This window comes from Manis pentadactyla, chromosome 16 (genome assembly GCF_030020395.1).
Source record: "Manis pentadactyla isolate mManPen7 chromosome 16, mManPen7.hap1, whole genome shotgun sequence".
NCBI classification, from domain to species: domain Eukaryota; kingdom Metazoa; phylum Chordata; class Mammalia; order Pholidota; family Manidae; genus Manis; species Manis pentadactyla.
Window position 1 is genome coordinate 60,849,536 of NC_080034.1, and position 27,710 is coordinate 60,877,245.

The 27,710-nt window shown below is 36.9% G+C and overlaps 1 protein-coding gene across 1 annotated transcript in view; it reads right to left on the reverse strand.

Annotated features, from left to right (window-relative positions):
- Positions 1-27,710, reverse strand: part of LOC130681371 (bromodomain adjacent to zinc finger domain protein 2B-like) — a 108,927-nt gene that overhangs the window by 67,025 nt on the left and 14,192 nt on the right. Inside the window, exons 4-8 of the mRNA XM_057494349.1 lie at positions 22,336-22,439; positions 20,764-20,897; positions 5,743-5,953; positions 1,010-1,102; positions 837-898 (exon numbers count right to left, since the gene is read on the reverse strand). Coding sequence (XP_057350332.1) covers positions 837-898; positions 1,010-1,102; positions 5,743-5,950 — 363 coding nt within the window. The 5' untranslated portion in view covers positions 5,951-5,953; positions 20,764-20,897; positions 22,336-22,439. The remainder of the gene's footprint in view (positions 1-836; positions 899-1,009; positions 1,103-5,742; positions 5,954-20,763; positions 20,898-22,335; positions 22,440-27,710) is intronic.

Below are 27,710 nucleotides of genomic sequence, written 5' to 3' on the forward strand. Positions count from 1 at the left end.
CAGTGGAGGAAATCAAGGCTGAGAGGTTAACTAATTCATCTAAGGTCAAGAATTATTAAATAGGAGAGCCGATATTTAACTCTACAAATGACCTACATGCATGACTACAAATTCTAAATTCTCTCTCAATTCTACATCAACTCTAATCATACTACTTTAGTCAATACTGAAAGTATTTAAATAAATGTATTCATTACATTATTAGAGATAACCACATCAAAAACAAACCATTATTTAGCAGCTTCTCTGTATAACAACTGACTCAGAAATAACTACTTGCAGTTTAAAATTTTTAAAAGAATAGTACTTCCCCCCATTTCCTTTTTGCTTTAATAGTTAGATGAGTATGTGGAGATAGGAGAGTAGTTTACACATTCCCATCTTAAAGGAAGTTCAGTATATTGCCATGTAGGCTTTATCTGTAAGAGTTAAAAAATTATTTCATCTATCTGTATTTAATTTTAAAAACTACACAGAGGAGAGCACTGGATAAAACACTGGATATGCGAAAATAATGCTTTCTCATTTTGGGGGGATAATTTTTAAACATTCAGAAGCAATGGGACCAAATCTTCAAAGTTGTTCAAGATGTTAATTTACATTCAGTCTATCAGGATACTAAAAGTACTTACATAATTTTATTGTTTGGTATCATTTCTTTAGAGACTTGGTTTAAAATTTAGGTGAATTTTAAATAAAGGAAGATGATAACTCTCTAAATAAGATATATAACAAGTATGAAAGTTATTTCATAAATCAAATAAGAATAATGTACATAAGTAAATTGACTCCCAAAGTACCACTTGTTATAAAACCAGTTCAGTGCATGAACATACCTGTTGTTTCATAATCTTTATCTGCTCTTTTTGCTGTCGCTTCTCCTCAGCAGCCATTATTGCTATGATGAAAAGCCAAAACACAGGTATCATCAGAAAAGGAACAAAGAAGAGAAGCCTCCTGTGAACTCCCCAGTACTCACTCTTCAAGTTTATGTTTTCGTTTAACTCACCTTGTTGTTTTTTAGCTTCTTTGGCAATGCGAGACTGTTCCTGCTTTTGGAGTTTTCTCAAAAGCTTTATTTGTGCAGCTTGTCGGGCTGTTTCTGAAAAACACAAAATTTCAAGGAATACTTTTAACAACTTTACCTAACTGTTAACCTAAAAACAATTAACTATGTGAATGGCATCATGATAAAGGACATACTTTTTAAGAAAATTGTTTAAAGTTAGATACCGGTAGAAAAACGGTGTGGCAGAAAGTACCAATGCTTACTTCCTTTAGAAATTGCCCAACTTTTTCATCACATACAGCCCCATACACAGAAGCACACAAAAATGATGCTTCTCTTAATCCTCATCACAGAAGCTAATTTAAGTACATTTTTTTTCACATTTCACATAATCCCTGTTTAGGAGGAAAGTAGCTGCTAATATGTAAAAAGAATGATTTAGCTTGTCTTACAAATAACAATAAAGCAAAAGAACTCAAAATAGAATACAAAGCCCCCCCGCCAAACATAGTATTTCACTCAGCTATAAAAATGGTAAAGTTTCTGAATCCAGTGATAATTTCATTTATGACGCAGAGGGACTAAATCTAAATAAAAATAATACAGAATATCAACAAGGTTTAAGGACAATCTAGTTCTCATTATTTTTAAGGACAAATGTATGAAACTGGGAGAGATCTACATACTTAGTGGCCCCAATTCTTCATTCCTCCCTTTATCCATGTTACATGCAAATGTGACTGCAGTTCCTTTCATCAAGAAGTGAAATCTACTTTCTTGTCCCTTGATACTAACTTCAGACACGTGATCTTTGGACACCAGGATGTTAGCAGTTGTAACTGCAAGTGCATGTTTCAGAGTGTACTCTGTACTTGTACAAGTGTAGTCTCACTCTTCTGTCTTGACCTTTATCATCAGGACATGTTAAGGCTGCGCTGTCAGAGGCTGGAACACAGGGAGTCAGCTGACTCCACACATGTGAACAAAGCCAGGTAAGATCAGTAGAGCTGCCTACCTTACCTCAGATCAGGTGGACTCGATCAGCCTGACCAATTACCACGTGGCATTGTTCACCACTGAGGTTTTGCGGGTGCTTGTTTCCCAGCATTACTGTGGCAATAGGTGATTGATACAGAAAGCTTGTAATGTCATGCTTTCTTCTGCTGGCAAACTTGGTCAGAATACTTCTAACTATAAAAGTGGTCTATCAGAATATCACTTACAAAATCACTCTAGAATACTTAACATTAGATATTGCTTTAAATTTTGTAACAGATGAAGAGTTTTAAGAAACACATATATTATATTCTCACTAGTAATGAATATACTTGACTAAAACCCGAATCACTTGAACTCTACTAATAATTTCCACCATTTATTGAACTGCCATATTAAATTTACATGATCTTGTTTAATCTTCATAACAACCTTATAGGATATGCAACATTACACCCAGGTTACAAATGAAATAACCAAGGCTCACAGAGGTTAAATGGCAGAGCCAAGATATAAACCCACGTCTTTCTGACTCCAGGTCTATATATGCTACTAGTCCTAAAAATCTTTAAGAAAATTTAAATGCCTTGAGATTTTAAAAAGGACTTAACCATATGTTGTGTGACAGCTGAGAAAATCTGCAATGTATATGGTGTGTATTTGTGTGTGACTATGTCAGCAATTTCAAACTCTACACAGGTGCACAGTTAACTTTTATTTTTAAACCCTTGGGACAGAAAAACACTAAAAAGTTCAACTCGCTATCTTTTCACTTGAGCAAGGAAGACATAATTTTGGTAAGTCATTAAAAATTCATATAGCTTAAAATTTTTTATTATGAGCAGTTAGGGAAGATGGGAAAAATAGGTTAAAAAACCAGGCACACTATGGAGGAAGTACGAGAAGTTAAGGGGCACAGAAACTTCACCCAGGCTCTGAGGAATAAGCTACTACCAACACCTCATTTATTTGGTTTATGATTGTTGAATATTATCTGTTATGACTAACTTTTGAAATGTTAACTTGACAAGTATCTTTTATGGTTTAGGAGATTACTTTCTTAAATATCAAAAAGAAAAGTTTATTTTTGAAATAAAGTGTTTAAACATGTCTAAACCAGCATGTATCTAACAATTGGCAGCACTTTCCTTCTGCACTGGCCTATCTTAAAACAATAAATCATTATACAGCAATGGCATTTCAGATTCTATGATAAATAAAATTGGTATATTATTAGATATATTAGAGTATTTGAGATATTAACAGTATTGGTCAATTAACAAGCTAGTTTGTTTATATAGTTTGAAAGTCTTTTTTATATTCAAACTGTCAGATTCTTATCTATATTCTCTGAGAAGATAGAGAGCTCTCATTTCACATTCAAAATCCACATTTATTTTACTGTTCAAGACCTTCCTTCAAATTAAGACGTTTTACAAGCCTAGATGAGTCCAACTAGGATAATAAAATATGACAGAAACTTCTAGAACCTCCTCTGACAACACCCCAAAGTGTTAATGTAGAAGTCTTTTAGAATAAAAGGGGTGACAAGGTGACTCATTTCCACTTTCTTTCCTTCCGAAGAAAGAACATGCATATTATACCAAATATACTTGTAAATATTAATAACATTTACTTACATTAACTATTTAGTATTTATATACATGTTGAGAAAAAACATGTACATAGGTCAAAGGTAACAATTTACAAAATGCAATATAATACAAGGGAGAGCTACGTCATAGAATACAAACCAATTTGAAATCTAAAAGGGGAGAAAACACTGGACAAAAGTTGAGTAATTACCTTCTATTTTGTTAAAATCTAGTTAATTTTGCAAATATGAAGTTGCCATTTTGAATACTAAGTATGAATGGTACTTGTGATAGACATGCAAAACAGGCATGAAAATCCCTTGCTTTGGTTATCAGTTAATTTCAAGCTTTCCTATTTTACGTAAAAAATGCACACTTCCCACTATTATACATTCTTCAGAAAAGTCAGTGGTTTATTGACAATACTAATTTTAAAAATTCATCATGTATGTATATATCTTCATATATTAACATTTTTTAAACCTTCTCTAGTAACTAGGAGAGATTAAAGTCTTAATAGGAACCCAATGAAATAACACAAAAAGTACTAAATTAACATACTAAAGGAGAGAAAAACTTACAGGACATTAAGTTACAGGCCAGGCAGTTAACTTATATGCCACTGGTGGAAGTATGAATTGGAACAACCTCTTTGGAGACAATATTTGCCTGCTTTCTACCAAAATTGAAAATGCACATACCCTTGGAGTAGAGATTCTATCTCTAAAATTTTATACTGTGGATAGCCATACCCGTCAAAGAATGAAGATATGTGTAATGTTTTTATTGCAGCATTGTTTGCGATAGCAAAGATCAGGAAATAGCTGCAACACTCATCGAAGGAGACTGAGTAAGTGAAGTATGGTAGAGCCATACTTTGCATCACCTACTATTCAGCCACTGGAAGTGTAAGGTTGATTTTTAAGTGCTGTATAGAAAGATGCTCAAGAAAAATTAAGTGGAAAAAAACAAAGCTGAATGGTATATACACCAGTAAGTTCATTCATTTTAGAAATCAAAAAGAACATATACATATATGAACATCACATATGCGTGTGTACACATAAGTATGTGTTTGAATGTGTGTCTGTGAGTATATGTACACACTTCTAGGTAGACTACCAAAACCCTGTTAATTATGATCCAACTTGTGAGTGTCTTTTATTTTAAAGTCAGTGAGAGTCAATGTCTTATTTTAAAGCATTATGCTCTATGAGCTTTTATCATGCACACTTGTTTTATAATGAAAACAACAGAGCAACAGAGAAGTCAGTATTATAATGGTGTATACAATAAATAGAAGTCAGTCAAGCTTTCCCTCCCGAAAAAAACTATGAGAAGTAGTAAAATCCTGTCAGTCTTTTAAGACAGTTTTTATTATTAAACCCTTATGGATATTATGTTTATGACACAAGCATGTATTGATATACATTTATATATATGCTTATGAATATAAGACATGAACACATTGATAGATATCGAGACAGCCTCAAGAGGCTTCACACTTGTAACTAGTTAATTCAAACTTCATAGCAGAACTATTTTATTTTAGTCAGCATTCTCTGTGTGAGACACAGCATGGGAACTTCATGTTGATAATTCATGATAATTTTGAATCATGAACACATTTGAGGTTACTTTGAGCACGTTGTACTTGATAAATGATACTTTCTAGTGATCTTAAGATACTTTTTGATCTAAGTTTATTAGTTGGGCATTTTGAAAATAAATGTTATATATCCAGGCTACAGAAGAACCCAAACTAAAACTTACCACTAATTGGAGTTCTCTGACTGAAAATTTACTCCACAGATCCACATATTTTGGAGTCACTCCCTTGTACCACCGCAAGGAATTGGGAGCTGTTCAAATGAGTTTCCAGCCTGAAAAGTTCATCACCTACCTTTGTAATTCTAAACACACAGGGTATGATGTGTTTACGAGTATGATTCTTGAAAGGTGCTTATTAAATCAAAGAACTCCAGTTACCAGTGGGACTCCTTATTTTCTCATTTTATTTGAACACAATTACCTACCTTTTAGAAACTGAGAGTAGTTATCAATCATTCCTATGTCAAATACATGTAGAAATAATTAACACATTTTAGTACAGTTCTTACAGTGACGGATGCATGTTCCTACCTTGAGCTTGCAGTTGTCTTAGCAATTTGGCATCTGTGTTATCTACACATTCAGCACCGCCAACATCAGGAGGCCGACCGCTCCGCTGTCTCACGCTGGTATCCTCTCCTGGTCGCTCGCTCTCTGGATCCGGTGGTCGTCCTCCATGAGCTTCCATTGCCCTCACATGGGGAATGGCATCCTCTTCTTTCAAAGGACACCACTGCATTCCCTTTTAATTAACATTTTATAAAAATAAAATATTATGAACAAAATAAACACAAGTGATCAATATGTTGGAAAATTCTAGGTAAACCTGCACATATTAATTTTTATAAAGCTGTTATAACATTTAGAAATTTTAGTTTCTAATTCAAGTTACATTTATAATTATTCATGGCTTTTGGTATATATTTGGTATTCTTACTTTAATGATTTCAACTTTAAATACACTGACAGATATATACCTGTACCTATAAACATATAAAGACATATATCTTAATCACCATTTCTGAACCATAATGACTGTAAAGTTGGCAGGTATTTGAAAAGATTAGTTGAGTGATGACACCTCTATGGATTGCTCTCAGGAGTATCAGTTCAACCAAACATGAAGCTATCCAAATAACAAACAAAAGATTCTCTTTATAGAAAAAACACAGCTAATAAATCAAGAAGGAAAGTAAGAGTCAGACTGTTAGCATTTTGCAATATCTGATGAATTAATGGATCTAAGCATTACATTTGAATGGTCGCCAATCACCAAAAAAGGGAGACAACTGGACCAACAGCCTCTTGATGGAGGTTCACTTCATCACCTATAAACTAATCCTCTCCCCCCCAAAAAAACCAAACCTGGAAATGATTAAGCCTCTAGATTAATTAAATCACTATAACTTAACAATGGGGAAAATTTATTTGCCGTGTATATTAAACTACACGGCAAAAATCCAGTCTGAAGGAAATCCCACAAATTACCCAGTTTATTCAACAAATAAATTTCAAGAAGTGAAAACACTGTGGGAAGATTAAAGGGGCCTTAAGGGATGTATCAAACATGCCCAATGTTTGGATCTTACCTAGATTTTCATTCAAATAGACAAACTGTCCAGGAAATTCTGACAGTTAAGAATTTAAACAATGAAAATTTTAACAATGTCTGATATTTGATATCAAGAAATTATCATTTTAAATTATGATAATGGTATTCTTGGTATTCTGATACTTTTGTAGAAAACAAGAATTCTTATCTTTTAGATACACTTACAGATGAAGTACAACGTCTAAGATTTGCTTCATCAAATTATGGAAGAGAAGGAATAGATGGGAATATATGTAAAACAATATTGTTCATATGATAATTTCTAAAGCTGATGATAGGTACATGATGTATATTATTTTGTCTACTTTTGTGATATTTCAGATTTCCCACTTTAAGTCTCCTCATGGAAACACATACACCAGCATAACGCCAGTGTATTACAGGAATAAGCCTGCTTAGTGCATAGGTAATAATCAAGAGCTGGTTGTCCTCCGTAAGGCAATCAAATTAAATACACTGTTACAGGACTTTATATTTAGAGTCCAAAGTAGTATATCCAGACATAGGAAAAGCATCCTTTCAAAATAACCTTTCTAGAACAATTTTACATTACCTTTTACTTCTTTTTTTGACAGAGAATTCCTTTGCTGTGAAGATTTAAGAAAATTTTTTAAATGTTTCTTATTCCTTCAAAGAATATCAAAGCAGGATTCAGCCTGAACCTGAACCACTCTAGGCACTTCTGCAGCCAGAGCCAGCAGTCCTGACTGCCCTTTATGCTGTGGTGCCAGGCTCAGAATCATGGCATATGATGACCTCACACAGCGGGTGCCATGGACACAAGCACTGCTCTTGCCCCCATCATGGAGGACAGTTAGACCCCACAGTCCAAGCACCGTGCTTTGTCCGAGGCATTTTGAATGCACTGTTTACTTTAATCTTCATAATCATTTTACCTAGGAAGGTGGGTTTTACTGTCCCTATATTACCATTGAGGGAATCACAGGCCCAGTGAGGTTAAATCATTTCCTGATGTGCACTGGCAATAAGGAACAGAAATGTGTGATTTGAACCCAGGACTGTCTCTCTCTAAAACCTGGGGTCTTAGCCAGTACATGTACTTCACTGCTATTACAAAGACATTTTTATACTTGATACTGATCACAATATTCAGGCATGAAAGCATAGTCAAGATGATGTTATGGTAGGGTTACGGAAACAACCAAAGCATATACTCAGTGTCTACATGTCAAAAAAATATCTATACTAAATCTTTTCAGTAATTCCCATTTTAAATATTAATTCTGAGGAGAGAATTTTTGCTGAGATTTCAAATGAAGTCAGTAGGATCAGCAGTTGTACTAACTGCATTTTTACACCATAAAACTCCAAGAAGGAAGCCAGCAGAACAGCTTTATGTTCACCAGCATGGGGAGCTTTTGATTGAATTTCAAGGGTTCAATCAATTAATCTTTTTTTTAAATCCAGTTATAATATTTAATAGTTATATTTTACTCAGTTAGGAAAATATACCTGTGTCCAAAAAGGAACAGATTATGTTGATGTCCAAAATTCACCTGACAAATGACATAATTTACATTTTGCTTTTGGCATTTATAAATAAAACTTTCTAAGGGTGTTTCATGTATTGGGCTATCTTCTAACTCCAGGATTTCATAAAATGAGAACTGGATTGTTAGGAAAATCTCAAGGTTGTATTAAAACTTTAATTCACTCAGTAGTCAAAACAATTGTGGGTGAGGAAAAAAAGTATTTTTCTCAGTAAACTTTTCCTTAGAAAAAGCAAATACAATTTATATCATTTGATTCCTATGCTTTTTCATCATTCAGAAATCATGCATAAAAAGTTTATTCTTTTTTTAATTTCTAAGACTAAGATAGTAAATGGTTCCTGAAAGTAATCTTTCTTAAGATTTAAAAGAAACAGGATAAAGACAAAAAAGATTACTAAGAAGATAGAGATGGTGACAGATCAAGCCTTTTATACCATTATAATTCTCCTTTCTACAGTTACTAATTTAAATCTTTCAGTAACACATTCATTTCTATAAATACTATGGTGAGAGAGAAGATAAAAAAGGTTGATGGAAACATACACCAGCATAACGCCAGTGTATTACAGGAATAAGCCTGCTTAGTGCAGAGGTAATAATCAAGAGCTGGTTGTCCTCCGTAAGGCAATCAAATTAAATACACTGTTACAGGACTTTATATTTAGAGTCCAAAGTAGTATATCCAGACATAGGAAAAGCATCCTTTCAAAATAACCTTTCTAGAACAATTTTACATTACCTTTTACTTCTTTTTTTGACAGAGAATTCCTTTGCTGTGAAGATTTAAGAAAATTTTTTAAATGTTTCTTATTCCTTCAAAGAATATCAAAGCAGGATTCAGCCTGAACCTGAACCACTCTAGGCACTTCTGCAGCCAGAGCCAGCAGTCCTGACTGCCCTTTATGCTGTGGTGCCAGGCTCAGAATCATGGCATATGATGACCTCACACAGCGGGTGCCATGGACACAAGCACTGCTCTTGCCCCCATCATGGAGGACAGTTAGACCCCACAGTCCAAGCACCGTGCTTTGTCCGAGGCATTTTGAATGCACTGTTTACTTTAATCTTCATAATCATTTTACCTAGGAAGGTGGGTTTTACTGTCCCTATATTACCATTGAGGGAATCACAGGCCCAGTGAGGTTAAATCATTTCCTGATGTGCACTGGCAATAAGGAACAGAAATGTGTGATTTGAACCCAGGACTGTCTCTCTCTAAAACCTGGGGTCTTAGCCAGTACATGTACTTCACTGCTATTACAAAGACATTTTTATACTTGATACTGATCACAATATTCAGGCATGAAAGCATAGTCAAGATGATGCTATGGCAGGGTTACGGAAAAAACCAATGCATATACTCAGTGTCTACATATCAAAAAAATATCTATACTAAATCTTTTCAGTAATTCCCATTTTAAATATTAATTCTGAGGAGAGAATTTTTTTGCTGAGATTTCAAATGAAGTCAGTAGGATCAGCAGTTGTACTAACTGCATTTTTACACCATAAAACTCTAAGAAGGAAGCCAGCAGAACAGCTTTATGTTCACCAGCATGGGGAGCTTTTGATTGAATTTCAAAGGTTCAATCAATTAATCTTTTTTTTAAATCCAGTTATAATATTTAATAGTTATATTTTACTCAGTTAGGAAAATATACCTGTGTCCAAAAAGGAACAGATTATGTTGATGTCCAAAATTCACCTGACAAATGACATCATTTACATTTTTGCTTTTGACATTTATAAATAAATACTTTCTAAGGGCGATTCATGTAACCGGCTATCCTCTGACTCCAGAATTTCATAAAATGAGAACTGGATTGTTAGGAAAATCTCAAGTTTGTATTAAAACTTTAATTCACTCAGTAGTCAAAACAATTGTGGGTGACAAAAAAAAGAAGTATTTTTCTCAGTTAACTTTTCCTTAGAAAAAGCAAATACAATTTATATCATTTGATTCCTATGCTTTTTCATCATTCAGAAATTATGCATGAAAAGGAGTTTATTCTTTTTTTAATTTCTAAGACTAAGATAGTAAATGGTTCCTGAAAATCTTTCTTAAGATTTAAAAGAAACAGGATAAAGAGAAAAAAGATGACTAAGAAGATAGAGATGGTGACAGATCAAGCCTTTTATACCATTGTAGTTCCTTCTACAGTTACTAATTTAAATCATTAGCAGTAACACATTCATTTCTATAAATACTATGGTGAGAGAGAAGAAAAAAAAGGTTTATGTTTTTCAGATAGAATGAAATAATCATAGTAAATGAGTAAAATTCACTCTACACTGTAACACATACCAGTATACTATTAGGCTGTAATGCGTCATCATAAAAACAGTTTCCGCTACTTAAGACACTTGAGGCACCTACTCTATACAGGCACATTCTCTACAGAGGTTAAGTTGGAGAGCGTCCTCTCCTCAAAGGACAAGCATCTCTAACTGGGAGCTCAGACTAGGGTCACTCTGACTCAGGCGATCCCAGAACGTCACCCTGAGTAGGTGATGAGTCTGAAAAAGGATACAGAGGTCGGGACAGAAAGTTGTCTCAAATGTCCACTTAACAAAATAAAGATGGTCTGACTTAGGGCCTGAGAACTAGAGGTAGAAAAGCAGGTAAATAATGAGGCTCTTTTCTTGGAGAGAGGACTGCCTGGATGTGAGGGAAAGAAGCCCAACTGGACACCAGGCAGGTCTGAAGTGGCCTCTCAGTAACATGGAAAAGGGAAAAAAGTAAAGTTTTCTTCCTGAATGAAGTTAAGATAGAAGATGGAGAAATACTTGAGGAAAATGGCAAATAAATTTATTGCTTTCAAGTATTTCAAGATTTAAAAAATTACCTCAAATGAATTGATTTTAGAATGTTTCCATTATTCAGAATTTTTTTAAGATTATGATATTTTATTTAAATGAGTTTCTATTTCAACACTCCCGTTACTCTCCATAAATGATACTCCAAAGTATAGCTGAACGTCTCATGAGCAACTGGTCTGTGTTCACTGTGCCTTCTGGACACTGAGCTGTCTAAGTAACTGGACTTCCTGTCTCACTGACAGCCGGAGTCCCCTGTCCACCGGCCCGTGTTCAGGTCTTAATAGGACGTGTGATCAAGTCTCACTTGTGCCTTTATATCATCGCCGTCTTTATGTTCCTTTTGTTGCTCCCATTTCTGTTTGAGTTTATATACTTCAGGATGGTTTAATGGGGGGGGAAAGCAGTAAATAAGTAAATGATGGAACCCAATCCACAAAAAGTCAGCTTTCACTGAATGATTTGCCAACTTACTGAGATTTTTTTTGCTGTTGTTTTGTTCTTTAAGTTTTAGTATCACCAAACCTTTGCTTCAGGTATTTCCTCTCAGATCTGCAGTCCTAGGCAACTGTCAATTTCTCACATTAATATTTGGGATGCCTAGTGCTCCCTGACTGATCAATGTTATATAAATGAATGAATGAACTTACATTTTTCAGAATTGGGAGCTGTACCTATTCTAGGCCTTGCCTGAAATACCTGTGGTGAATGTTTTAAACCTGGATTAAGGTATCTCGTCTGACGGTTTTAGGTCTGTTAGTCATTCAGTGAATTGATCATTTACCAAATTATTTCTGGCTAAACAATTTTCAGTAAATTTAACTATAGCTCAAATAAAACAAAGTTACCTTCTTTTTTTAAAAAAACCACCTTTCTATTTGTAAGTGTACTTCCAGAATCCTTTATTTCCTGGTAATTAGTTTATAAAAAGACTTGGAACCATACCTAAAAGAGAATTGACCTTAAAGGCCTGCTAATATATATATATTCTTCACATTGCAGATGAGGAAATTAAGGCCTAGAAAAGTAGGCCTCAGCGGGGATTCTGAGAAGACTGTGGAACAGAAAATCCCTGGGATCACCTCTTCTCATGTACACACCTAGGAAACTACATGCAATATGACCCACTCTGGAAATAACCTAAAGACAAAAGAGAACTTCCATAGCTAATGACAAGAAGAGGCCACACTGAGAAGGGTAAAAGGGCAGAGCTGTGGTCAGCCCCATCTCCTGTCCTGCCCCGCCCCCCCATGAATGAGAGGGAGCAGGCATGGAGGGTGAGGGGATGAAGCCTACACCAGGGCCGTCCCGGGAAGACGAGCCATCTGGCTTTGAGAATCAGTGTGGCTGAACTCTGGGACGGCCAGAGGACTCTCGGAGGCCTAGCCTCTGTTCCTGGAGGGCGGGTGTGCTGATGATCCATCTGAGACCCAGCAGTTTGAAAAGCACCTAAATTATATGTGATTTATTAATTAACATTGGGATGTGTGTCAGAGGGACGGGATATGCTGGAGATGTATCCAGGGGAAGAGGGGCTGTGGGGTGCCATTTTTATTGCCGTCCCTCAGCCCAGCTGGCCAGACACTTACAGGAGTCTGTTCTGACACTCTCTGTGGGACTCAGCAAAGGCCGTCCTAAGAGGGAAGTATACTGCAATACAGGCCTACCTCAGAAAAGGTTATATAAATATATATATATAAAATAGAGATGGTGACAGATCAAGCCTTTTATACCATTGTAGTTCTTTCTACAGTTACTAATTTAAATCATTAGCAGTAACACATTCATTTCTATAAATACTATGGTGAGAGAGAAGAAAAAAAAAGGTTTATGTTTTTCAGATAGAATGAAATAATCATAGTAAATGAGTAAAATTCACTCTACACTGTAACACATACCAGTATACTATTAGGCTGTAATGCGTCATCATAAAGACTTTTTCCGCTTTATGGAAATTTTAGTAAATTTAACTATTTAAATTTAAATAGTTAAAAAGGAAAACTTTTTAGTTTTCCTTTTGTATATCCCTGATAATTAGCAATGTGGAGCATCTTTTCATGTGCCTGATTGCCATCTGAATTTCTTCTTTGGAAAAGTGTCTGTTCATATCTTCCACCTATTTTTTAGAACGGTTATTTCCTTTTTGGGTGTTGAGGTGTGTGAGTCATGTATTTTGGATGTTAACCCCTTGTTGGATATGTCATTTACAAATATATTCTCCCATACTGTAGGATGCATTTTTGTTCTGCTGATGGTGTCCTTTTCTGTACAGAAGCTTTTTAACATGATGCAGTCCCATTTGTTCATTTTTTATTTTGTTTCCCTTGCCTGAGGAGATGAGTTCAAGAAAAAGTTGCTCATGTTTATATAAAATAGAGATGGTGACAGAAAAAAAGGAGTCTACACAAGTAAGCAGAATCAGAAATGATAAAGGAAGAATCACTATGGGCACCACAAAAACACAAAGAATGATGATAGAATACTATGAAAAATCATATGCTAACAAACTGGATAACCTAGAAAAAATGGACAACTTTCTAGAAAAATACAACCTTCCAAGACTGACTCAAGAAAAGCAGAAAATCTGAACAGACCAATTACCAGCAAAAAAACTGAACTGGTAATCAAAAAACTACCTAAAGAACAAAACCCCCAGATCAGATGCCTAAACCACTGAATTTAATGAAACATTTAGAGAAGATCTAACACCCATCCTCCTTAGTTTGCCAAAAATTAGAGGAGGAGGGAATACTCCCAAACTCATTCTATGATGCCAGCATCACTCTAATACCAAAACCATGCAAAGACACCACAAAAAAAAGAAAATTACACACCAATATCCCTGATGAACATAGATGCAAAAATACTCAACAAAATATTAGCAAACCAAATTCAAAATTATCATCAAAAAGATCATCCACCATGATCAAGTAGCATTTATTCCAGGGGTTCAAGGATGGTACAATATGAGAAAAGCCATCAACAAAAAGAAGGACAAAAACCACATGATCATCTACATGGACGTTGAAAAAGCATTCAACAAAATTCAACATCCATTCATGATATAAACTCTCAACAAAATGAGTATAGAGGGCAAGTACCCTCAACATAATAAAGGCCATATATGATAAACCGACAGCTACCATCATACTAAACAGCGAGAAGCTGAAAGCCTTTCCTTTTAAGATCGGGAACAAGACAAGGATTCCCACCCTTCCCACTTTTATTCAACATAGTTCTGGAAGTCCTTGCCACAGCAATTAGACAACACAAAGAAATAAAGTGCATCCAGATTGGTAAGGAAGAAGTTAAACTTTCACTGTTTGCAGATGACATGATATTGTACATAAAAAGACCTAAATAATCCACTTCAAAACTGCTGGATCTAATATCTGAATTCAGCGAAGTTGCAGGATACAAAACTAATACACAGAAATCTCTTGCATTCCTATACACTAATGATAAATGAGCAGAAATAGAAATCAGGAAAACAATTCCATTCACATTTACATCAAAAAGAATAAAATACCGAGGAATAAACCTAACCACAAAGTAAAAGGCATATACTCTGAAAACTACAAGACACTCAGGAGAGAAATTAAAGAAGATACCAACAAATGGAAACACATCCTGTGCCCAAGGATAGGAAGAATTAATACTGTCAAAATGGCCATCTTGCCTAAAGCAATCTACAGATTCAATGCAATCCCTATCAAAATACCAACAGCATTCTTCAATGAACTATAGTAAATAGTTCTAAAATTTGTATGGAACCATAGAGAACTCAAATAGCCAAAATAATCCTGAGAACAAAGAAAAAGTGGAGGGTTGGGGGGATCATTCTCCCCAACTTCAAGCTCTACTACAAAGCCACAGTAATTAAGACAATTTGGTACGGGCACAAGAACACACCCATACAACAATGGAACAGACTAGAGAACCCAGATATCAACCCAAGCATATATGACCAATTAATATAAAATTAAGGAGGCATGGACACACAATGGGGAAATGACAGCTTCTTCAACAACTGGTGTTGGCAAAACTGGACAGCTACATGCAAGAGAATGAACCCGGATTGTTGTCTAATCCCATACACAAAAGCAAACTCAAAATGGATCAAAGACCTGAATGTAAGTCGTGAAACCATAAAACTCTTAAGAAGAAAACATAGCCAAAAATCTCTTGAATATAAACATGAGCAACTTTTTCTTGAACTCATCTCCTCAGGCAAGGGAAACAAAATAAAAAATGAACAAATGGGACTGCATCATGTTAAAAAGCTTCTGTACAGAAAAGGACACCATCAGCAGAACAAAAATGCATCCTACAGTATGGGAGAATATATTTGTAAATGACATATCCAACAAGGGGTTAACATCCAAAATACATGACTCACACACCTCAACACCCAAAAAGGAAATAACCGTTCTAAAAAATAGGTGGAAGATATGAACACTTTTCCAAAGAAGAAATTCAGATGGCAATCAGGCACATGAAAAGATGCTCCACATTGCTAATTATCAGGGATATACAAATTAAAACCACAATAAAGTATTCACCTCATACCAGTTAGGATGACCAACATCAAAAGATCAGGAACAACAAATGCTGGCGAGCATGGGGAGAAAGAGGAACAGTCCCACACTGCTGGTGGGAATGTAAAGTAGTTCAACCACGGTGGAAAGTAGTATGGAGGTTCCTCAAAAAACTCAAAATAGAAATACCATGTAACCTGGGAATTCCACTCCTAGGAATGTACATAAAGAAAACAAATTCTCAGATTCAAAAAGACATATGCAAACCCCCTCCTCCCCCATGTTTATTGCAGCACTATTTACAATAGCCAAGAAATGGAAGCAACCTAAGTGTCCATCAGTAGATGAATGGATAAAGAGGAGTATTCTATATACACAATAGAATACTATTCAACCATAAGAAAGAAGCAAATCCCACCATGTGCAAAAACATGGATGGAGCTAGAGGGTATTATGCTCAGTGACATAAGCCAGGTGGAGAAAGACAAGTACCAAATGATTTCACTCATCTGTGCAGTGTTAACAACCAAGCAAAAACTGAAGGAACATAACAGCAGCAGACTCACAGAACCCAAGACTGGACTAATGGTCACCAAAGGGAAAGGGACTGGCGAGAGTGGGTGGGAAGGTAGGGAGAAGGGGAGTAATGGGCATTACGATTAGCACCCATAGCATAGTCAGGGGAACGAGGAAGACAGTAAAGCACAGAGAAGAGAAGTAGTGACTCTATAGCATCTTAGTACGCAGATGGACAGTGACTGTAATGTGGTATGTGGTGGGGACAAGATAATGGGGGGGGATCTAGTAAGCACAATGTTGCTCATGTGATTGTGTATTAATGATACCAAAATAAAATAAATAAATATTTGATGAAAGAATAAATGTATGAAAAAAAAGAGAACACTTGCTGTACAAGAGATTCCGGTAATCGGAGAGCTTCGCTGGAGAATTCTACCAAACTCTTAAAGAATTCATGTTAATCTTTCTCAAAATCTTCGAAAAAACTGAAGAGTACACAGCACTTCCAAGCTCACTCAATGAGGCCACCACTACCCTGACATCAATCCAGATTAGGATGCCATGAAAAAACATGACTGCAGACCAATATTCTTACTGAAAATAGATGCAAAATTCTTACTGAGGTCATGAAAATGACAGAAAGTCTATGGTCCAGAATGCAGACATATTTTTCTCATCGTTGATGCACTTACTGATATTTAAAGCTGGTCTGCAGGTAAGAAGTATCAACAATTTTGATTTTCTAATGTGGGTCATGTAGGATTTCTGTGGCAAATTATGCCTCTAATTGGAAAAATATAGTGGACAATTTTCTATGATGGTGCAAATGTAGTGGTGCAGTGACCACTGGAAAATCTGAATGAAGGAATATCAGGGATATTGCAGGTTTTCTGTAAGTCTGAAATTATCTGAAAACACTCTTCTAAATGACTGTGTTCATACTATGCCATTAAGTCAATCTGACCACAAAATACGTTACAGAGGAAGAGCTTGATTTACCCCAGATGAACCAAGTTGTAAAGCTAAAGCTAATCAACCTTGTAAGAAACTGAACACTTAGAAGGCAGAACATGAGTATTGTATTGTTACTGTACCTTCAGTGTGACGGATAATTTGTGGAGCCTGGAGAAACACTGAGAACTTTAAACCCCTTTTTCTATCATGACGCCTTTCCTCACCTGGCTACTACGAAAACTCTCAAACCCTTGCCACAGGGCACAGGACAAGGACAAGCGCATTCCCTCTTACTGCCACTCCTCCCGTTAAGGCCCATGGCGCCCCCAAACTACTGCATCCAGTCCTCTCCACGAGGCTGACGGAGGACAGAAGCTGGGGTCTCAGTTGTCATTTTGCTTCTTGCATGGTGCTGCTCTGAGTCTGTCCCTACAGGTATGACCCAGCAGCATGAAGAGGGGACTAGAGAGAGAGAATCACCACTCTGGCTCTGTTGGGGTGGGATTCTCTTAGGACAAATTACCGGGCAAGCGGCAGGAAGGAGCAACGTGACGTTGAGGGGAATTCATGGTGCAGAGGTATGTGGGCTATGTGATGAAAAGACATCCCCTGTGCTGCCGTAGGGAACTACATGTAATTGGTACACTTTGACACAGGTTAACATGACTCAAAAGTTAATACATGGAATATCAAAAGAGAATATACACTATGCTGAATCCAAATCTTGATACAAAATATTACTAAATTCTATGCAAATTAGCACGGTGGAATGATATTTTGAGTACTGGAAATAAATTTTAGGTGTCTCCTGACAATTTTAAGACTCTCCTGAAAACTGACAATTTAACCAAGCAGCATGATTATAAGTTCACTCGCTTTTTTAAAAACACAATGAGAGGATATAAATTTGGAAGTATGTTGTATGAATGTAAAACTTTAATAAGGCACACAGATATACTTTATGAATTTGAAAATGAAAAACAGTAAATTGAAAATATTTCTGGCTTTAGTACAAATATGTAAACTTGAAGTATTACATTGTGAGATATAATACATATGCTCTTTAAATATTTAAGAGAAATTCAATTATTCCAATGTGATAGGAAATTAACCATTATGAGAATTAATAGAAGCATTGGTAAAAAGTATCTGAATTCCATGGTCAGATACTGTCCACAATTCAAGCAGACAATCCCTGAATGTACACCTACTTCCCCTGTGTGTGAATCTGTGTCAGGCTTCCTCCATGAAAGCAATTCAGAAGAAGTAAATCCTACAGCATGCTATAGGTTTTATAGACATAGACACCCTTGTAAAATAAAGATTCTATACAATAGATATGAGAAACTAAAACAAAACCCCTGTTAATAGTCCAGAAAATTTTAGATTCCTTAAGTAATTAAGAAAACTTCCTCAGGAGTTGTAACACGTAAAATACACAGTGCTAAACTCAGAAGCACGCTGGCACAGATAGACTCTCAAATTTAATGCACTTGATCATGATGAGATGATCATATGAATCATAAACAAATGGTTAAAAAACAGCTCTAGTGAAAAACCAGGACAATATGTAATTCCTCATGCTTGTTAGAATGCCTGTCATCTAGCTTACCAATAAAGAACATTAGGTAGAAAGTATATTAGAGGAATGTAAAGCTAAAGCAAGGTTTATGTACATTTTTTCTGAAGCTCAAAATAGACCAAAAAAGTAAAGGAATGAGCATGCTAAAAAGAAACTTGAATTTTCAATTATTACAAGAAGGAAGCACATAAAATAGGAAGGAGATTAGAAACATCTCACTGTTGTCTCAGAAACCAAGACACACGAAAGTAAAGTACCTTCAGATTTCTACTTGGAACCTGAGAAAATCTGTTTCCCATAAATGCATGTCATTTAGAAAAAGCAGCCAATGTTTTGGCTCTTAAGCGTTACGGTGATTTCAGTCCTAAAGATGTTTTGTGACTGCGCAGGCATTCTCTGTCTAATAAAGGCCCTCAGACATCTCATTGATATAGAAGACTGGGTCCATCAATTATGACCCACAGTATGGGAATCAGAATGTGTAAGTTAAGATGAAAGAAAATGGGGTTTGCAAACCAAGGTAAAGCAAACTAAAATGGCCCAGGACTCTGATTTCCCCCTCAAGGCCACAGACTGACTCTTGACTCATGTATCCTTAACTTGTTTTACAGGTATTTAGGCCCCACCAGACGAGCCACCTCCTGAAATGAGCACGTGAACTCTAGCCTCAGTGGGGCCAGAAGGCTGACAGCTAACACTCCTCAAACAGTCCCCTGTCACCTCACCACGGACCCGTCAGAACAATGCCACAAGCTCATCACACATCCTGCAACCCTTTCCCATAACCTTTATAAGCCCTTGCTTAGAAGCCAATAGTGAGTGCAGGGCTTTAAGCTTTAGCTATCCATTCTCCTTGCTTGGGGAACGCCCACCTTCTTTCCCAATGTTAAAAAAAACCACATCCCAAAGTCAGGGTTTGGTTTCACTGCTCATGTCAGTGTTTGGCTTTGCTGTATGCTGACTGATTGGAAACAGGTTTGTTTCATTTGGTAACAACTTCACCTTAGATGGTTTTAAGCAGCATCCAGTAGGTGGCATGGAGAGAAAAGACATCATATTTTGTTCTAAACCTGATTCATGAAATTTGCTCACTCTAATCATGTATCAAAATAGACAGATGCTCCCTTGGTTAATTTATGGATGTTTTAACAAATACATTCACACAGAGGTCTGGCAAAGAACATATTAGTGGATGAAGATAATTTTTAAAAATTATGTTCAACACTAATTCAGGAGAAATCATCAAGCACAATGATAATCCCGTTTGAAAATGACAAGCTACAAGGGATATTAACATATTGATAAGTTAGCTTTTCGAAAGCTAGGGACATTAAAGCATACTAAATTCTGGTTTGGCATCAATAAAATAGTAGAACTCAAAATAATGTTCTGAATTTTAATGTACTTAAACTTCCACTTTTCAGTGGATCTCAATTACTTTAATGTTGGAAAAGTAACAATACAGGTGAGTGAAGGGACTTACTAGGGTGTGACTTTTTCCTCTTTGCCTCAGGTTCCAGGGAAGACTGGCTGGTCCCATTTCTTGATATGAATTTTATGACTGTGTGTATGATGCTGAAGTGGCATTTCTCTACAGAAACAATCCTGAATCAAAATGATACAGAATAATATAAAGTTAATCCTTAGAAACCCTCAGTGAATGAGGAACATTGCGCATTAATTATTACAGGGTCAGATCCTTAAAGATGATTCACACAAGGGCACAAAGCTCTAAGAGCTGGCTCATTCCTCACTTGATCTGCTTCCATAAAGCATTTTAAATTCACAAAATGTTCTTCTTTCTGGGCACACACTATGCCCCAGACCCTGGAGCTATTATATAATCTAATTCTGGTCTTTCTTAACAGTTTTATTGTATAGATAATACCAGCCCTATTTACCTTTCTAAGAAATTTTATGCAACACACGTAAAAAAAAAAAATGTTACAATACTATATGAGAATTTAATAAAGAAAGCATTTAGGTATGATAGAAAATGGCAGGTTCTGTACTCACTCCTTACAGAAACATCCAGAAGAAATCATGGCAAAGCCCCATCTGCAGGTGTCAGGACCCCACGCAGGAAGCATTTTCCTCCTGGTGGACTGCGCTCCAAGTCATCCCAAAGTTGCAGCCCAGCCTCCTGGGTCCTGCAGATACAAAAGCTCAAGTCTTCACTCTAGCAAACATACCAGAGTGCACAGGAGGAGCACACATGCTCAATGCGTGCCAGAAAAGGCAGGTTCAGGCATCCCATAGCTCAAACATAGTCACTACTGATGGTTGGGCCCCTTCTTAGAAGTCCTGGTAAAGGGCTCAAATCCAATATATGATTATTCAGAGAAAATATATGGTTAAGTTCAAACAGAAATGGAGCCTGATGTTCTGTGCCCAGATGGGATTTTACACATATACCATAAACTTAAGATCAAAGTGAAAATAAAAATTTCTGATTTTCAGTCAACCATTAACATATGATTGGAATATGTAAGAAACAGTATCATTTATATACACCAAAACTAAAAAATGCAAAAATACAAATGCTCAAATATAAATGCAACAAAATACTTCTAGATCTCTGGGGGAAAACATGTGAAACATTTTTGACAGCAATGAAAGAAAAAACAAAACAACTGAGATATACTGTCCATGATCAAAATTCCATTACTAAGATGTCCATTTTCCTCAAATTGACTTAGAGACCCCAAGTAATCCCAACAATAACCTTACCACACTATATTGCAGGAATTGACAACTTATTTGAATACCTGTTCATATATACAATGATAAAGAAAAAGGTGAACTCAAATGTTAAAATTTCAAGCTACAATAATCAAAGGAACATATTTAAAATGAATACACACAGGGACTCTCTTGTCCCCACCTGGTGTGAGCCACGAGCTATGTCCTTTCACTTTATCTCTAAATAAAAGCCTGTACCTTGCTCTCCTACCTTGAGTGTTTATGAAGCTCATTCTTCGGCTTCGTGAACAAGAACCCGGCATCAGTATGACCCAAAACAAGTCTCCTAACCACAAAAGCACTGACACCTTCTCTGCCCTGATAGAAACCACTGAAGAAACAGAACTTGACAGCCCTTGACTGAGACTTCATGGTAACTGTCCAAAGCAGCAATTTCATCCTAATGGATCCAGAAGATGACCGAGAAATTAGATTTTGCCTTGCTATTAAAAAATCATCAAACTAACTACCAAACTTCTAGAAAAAAAATAACAAAACACATCTTATTAGTTGCCCTGTTTGTTATCTGTGCTCCAACAACAAGAATCCTCCTGGCTGCAAGTGGATAACAGACTTGCCAAGCATGTAACTCCAATTTCAGGAGGCAAGCAACTTACATATTAGATAGTTATAAAACTGCACTAGATTAAGTGAACAAATTGCATTTCCATTCTACAGTATTACCTGGTCTGTACACCTGTCTTCATTAGCCTGAATATTTTTAAACACCTAAAACTCAACTAGTTCTAATCACCTGCTTTACCAGTCAAAACCAAATGTGTGCTTGACACCCCCCATTTAAAAAACCCAGCTCTCCTGATGTTGATGTCTAGAACAAACACCTACCAGAGGTTTCCACAGGTCATTCACCCTTCTATTGGGCAGGTGTGTTTAGATGAAAACTTCTGATTTAAATGTCAAGCCACACTATAAATTGCACTTCTTTTCTCCTGATTAATAAAATAAAAATAAAATAAATAAATGAATACACACAAATAAATGAAATAGAACAGAGAGTTCACAAATGGACCCAACAAAATTACAGAAACTTGAACCTCACCAAAGAAATGAAAGCACATCCACACAGAAAACAGGGCCTTTAGACTTTATTCCTCCATTTTCTTATTTAGAGTTCACCACCATCAACAAATGGAGATGAGGCAAAAGGATGGCCATGTGAAAATGAACACAGACAACTCAAGTCAGAAATGAAAGTGACAACTGACACAACAGAAACACAAAGGACTGCAAGAGGCTGTTATAAAAAGCTCCTAGAAATGCACAATATTCCAAAACTGAACCAGACAGAAGAAACAGAAAATCTCTACTGACAGATTGACAGTAATGAACTGCACTGATAATCAAAAAAAAAAAAAAACCACTCCTTACAAAGTCAAGGACCAGATGGTTTTCAAAATTACTTCCACCAAACATTTAAAGTACAGTTAATATTTACCTTTCTCAAACTACTTCTAAACCTTGAAAAGGAAGGAAAACTTCACACCTTTTTATTAGATCAGCATCACCCCAATACCAAATTCAACAAAAACAGTACAAAAAAGGAACACTAAGACACCACCATCCTTGATGAACACATTTGTGAAAACCCTCAAAAAATTTAGCAGTAAACTGAATTAAAAAATACATTACAAAACTCATTAACCAAGAAGAAGTAGGATTTATTCCAGGGATGCAGATGATGAAATATCTGCAAATCAATGTGACACATCCCATTAACAAAAGGCAGGCTAAAAACTATCATGATCACAATAGGTACTAAAAAGGATCACAAAACCCAACATGCTTTTATGCTAAAAACTCAACAAAGTGTGTATAGAGGGAACATACATCAACATAACAAAGGCCATATATGACAAACTCACAGCTGCCATCACACTGAATTGCAAAAAGCTGAAAGCTTTTCCTCTAAGGTCAGGAACAAGACAAGAATGCCCACTGTCACCACTTTTATTAAACATAGTCCTGAAAGTCCTAGCCACAGCAACCCGACAAGTAAAAGGCATCCAAGTTGGTAAGGAAGAAGTCATATTTCCCCTACTTACAGGTGACATGATACTGTATAGAGAAAACCCTAAAAACTGCATCAAAAAACTACTAGAATTAATAAATGAACTCAGTAAAAGTCACAGCAAACAAAACCAATGTGCAAAACTCTGCCACATTTACACATACAAATGAACTACTAGAAAGAGATTTAAGAAAGAAACCCATTTATGATTGCCTCAAAAAGGATAAAATCACTGGGAATAAAATTCAACCAAGGCAGATAAAGACCTGTACTCTCAAAACTCTAAGACACTGATGAAAGAAATTGAGGAAGACACAAATAAATGGAAAGCTATCCCATGCTCCTGGATAGGATGAATGACTATTGTTAAAATGGCCATATTATCCAAAGCAACCTACAGATTCAATGGAATCCCTATCAAAAAACCAATGGCATTTTTCACTCAACTAGAGGAAAAGATCCTAAAATTTATATGCAACCTCAAAAGACCCTGAAGAGTCAAAGAAATCTTGACAATGAAGAACAATGCTGGGGGTAAAGAGCTATACTACAAAGCTGCAGTGAATTAAACAGTATGGTACTGACACAAGAATATATGAATCAATGGAACTGAACAGATAACTAAGAAACAAACCCACACGTATATGGTCAGTTAAAATATGACAAAAGAGGCAAGAATATGCAATGGGGAAAAGACAGTCTCTTCAAAAATGGTGCTGGGAAAACCAGACACCTACATGCAGGAGAATGGTATTGTATCGCTGTCTAACATCATGCACAAAACTTAATTCAAAATGGATTAAATACCTAAAGGCATGAAAGCACAAAGCTTTTTAAAGAAAAGATGGGCATGAATCTCTTGAAAATCAGCAAGAGTAAATTTTTTCGACACACCTCCCCAGGCAAGGGAAACAAAAGAAAGAATAAACAAGAGGGGCTTCATCGATCTAAAAAGTTTCTGTATAGTAAAGGACAACATCAACAAAATGAAAAGGCAACTTACTGTAAGGAAGAACATACCTGAAAGTGACATATCTGATAAGGGGCTGATATTCAATATATATTGGATAAATGCACCACAAAACAAAGAACCCATTAAAATATGGGCAGAGAACCTGAATAGACATTTTTCCAAAGAGGGCACACAGATGGCCTACAGTCACATGGAAAGATGTGACACATCACTAATCATCAGGCAAATGCAAATTAAAACCACGAGGGGACTCACTCAAGATGGAGATGTGAGTAGGGCGGCAGAAGTATCCTCCCAAAACCATACAGATTTTGAAAATACACCAAATGCAACTACTCCTAAAAGAGAGACCAGAAGATACAGCACAACAGCCAGGCTACATCTACACCTGCGAGAACTCAGCATCTCACGAAAAGGGTATGATACAAAGCTGTGATACGGTGGGGCCAGAGGACTCCCCCTGACCCCAGCTCACTAGGGTGAGGAAAAGAATCAGCCTGGGGAGGGAGTGGAAGCACAGGACTGCTAAACAACCAGCCCTAGTAATCTGCATTGGGAGCACAGACACACATTGCATGGTGTACGGGATATGACAGAAATGGAAAAGCAAATTCCGAGATGGAGACCACGAACAAGTCCCCACAGCCGGCTGCCCTGGAACAAAAGAAAAGCGGGCACTTTAAAAGTCTTCAGGGGACAAGGGTTTAACAGGTGGACTAAACCGTCCTGGCACACTCAGAAAAGGAGGCTGGGAATGTGAAGGACCTCCAGGCGTCCTAACCTCCAGGCTGTGTGTAGCAACACAGCTCCGAAGCCCGTCACAGCTATAAGCAGCCTGTTCATTCCCCCCGGTGGGCACTGCAAGCAAACTGCTGATGCACCATTGCTGCAGACCAGCAGGGGAGCAGCCCCGCTCACAGCAACCACACAGAATCTTCTCCCAGTGCTCAGCTAAATGAGTCAGACCCAGAAATTGCCCCCTGTGTGCAGCAGCTGCCTGGCACAAGCTTAATGAAGCTGGCGCAAAGTCCGGAAGTCATGAAGGGATGCCTTTCTCACAGGAGAACACATGCGGCTTGCCTGCAACCCCTGCCAGTACCTAAGGCTATCCTGAGGGCCGCCCCACCCAAGGTAGCTCAGGGGATTAACCCAGAGACTGCTCCCTGTGTGCGGTTAATTGGCACAGGAAGCAGAGAAGAGCAAGGTGACCAGAAAACAGGAAAGGACTTTGTTCTCCCACCTGACACACATACCACTCGCCAGTGATCACTTCTATCACCATGAAAAGGAAGAAGAACCTGGTTCAGTCCAAAATCACTCAAACGCCAGAGAGAGAGCCTGGTGAGACCAGTATAACCAGTCTTCCTAAAAAAGAATTCAAAATAAAAGTCATAACCAGGCTGATGGAGCTGCAGAGAAAAATGCAAGAGCTAACGGACAAGGTAGGGAGGGAGACTACAAAAATAAAACAATCTCTGGAAGGACGTAAAAGCAGAATGGATGAGATGCAAAAGGCCATTGATGGAATAGAAACCAGAGAACAGGAATGCATAGAAGCTGACACACAGAGAGATAAAAGGACCTCCAGGAATGAAACAAAATTAAGAGAACTATGTTCCCAATCCAAAAGGAACAATATCCACATTATAGGGGTACCAGAAGAAGAGAGAGAAGAAGGGATAGAAAGTGTACTTGAAGAAATAATTGCTGAAAACTTCCCCAAACTGTGGGGGGAAATAATTGATCAGACCACGGAAGTACACAGAAACCCCAAAAGAAGGGACCCAAGGACGACAACACCAAGACACATAATAAATAAAATGGCAAAGATCAAGGACAAGGGGAGAGCTTCAAAGGCAGCTAGAGAGAGGATAAAGGGCACCTACAAAGGAAAATCCAACAGGCTATCATCAGCCTTTTCAAGAGACACCTTACAGGCCAGAAGAGAATGGCATAATATATTTAATGCAATGAAACAGAAGGGCCTTGAACCAAGATTACTGTATCCAGCACGATTATCATTTAAATATGAAGGAGGGAGTAAACAATTCCCAGACAAGCAAAAGTTGAGGGAATTTGCCTCCCTCAAACCACCTCTACAGGGTATTTTAGAGGGACTGCTCGATATGGGAGCACTCCTAAGGCTAAACAGGTATCACCAGAGAAAATAAAATCACAGTAAAGAAAGCAGACCAACCAAATACAAACTAAAGGCAAAAAATAAAATCAACTACACACAAAAGCAGTCAAAGGAAACACAAAGGGGCACAGAATAAAACACCCAACATAGAAAGAACGGAGGGGGAGGAATAAGAAGGGTGAGAAATAAAGAATCACCAGACAGTGTTCATAACACCTCAATAAGCGAGTTAAGTTAGACAGTAAGATACTAAAGAACCTAACCTTGAACCTTTGGTAACCACAAATCTAAACCCTGCAATGGCAATAAGTACATATCTTAAAATAATCATCCTAAATGTAAATGGACTGAAGGCACCAATCAAAAGACAGACTAATAGAATGGCTAAAAAAGACAGACCCATCTACATGCGACTTACAAGAGACGTACCTCAAACCCAAAGACATGCACAGACTAAAAGTCAAGGGACGGAAAAACACATTCTATCCAAACAGGGAGAAAAAAGCAGGTGTTGCAGTACTAGTATCAGACAAAATAGACATCAAAACAAAAAAAGTCACAAGAGATAAAGTAGGACATTACATAATGATAAAGGGGTCAGTGCAACAAGAGGATATAACCACTATAAATATATATGCACCCAATACAGGAGCACCAGCATATGCGAAACAAATACTAACAGAACTAAAGGAGGAAATAGAATGCAATGCATTTATTTTAGGAGACTTCTACACACCACTCACTCCAAAGGATAGATACACCGGACAGAAAATAAGTAAGGATACAGAGGCACTGAACAACACACTAGAACAGATGGACCTAACAGACATCTATAGAACTCTACATTCAAAAGCAACAGGATACACATTCTTCTCAAGTTGACATGGAAAATTCTCCAGAATAGGCCACAAAAAGAGCCAAAGTAAATTCAAAAAGATTGGAATCCTACCATCCAAATTTTCAAACAAAGGTATAAAACTAGAAATAAATTGTACAAAGAAAGCAAAAAGGCTCACAAACACATGGAAGCTTAAAAACGTGCTCCTAAATAATCAATGGATCAATGACCAAAATAAAAT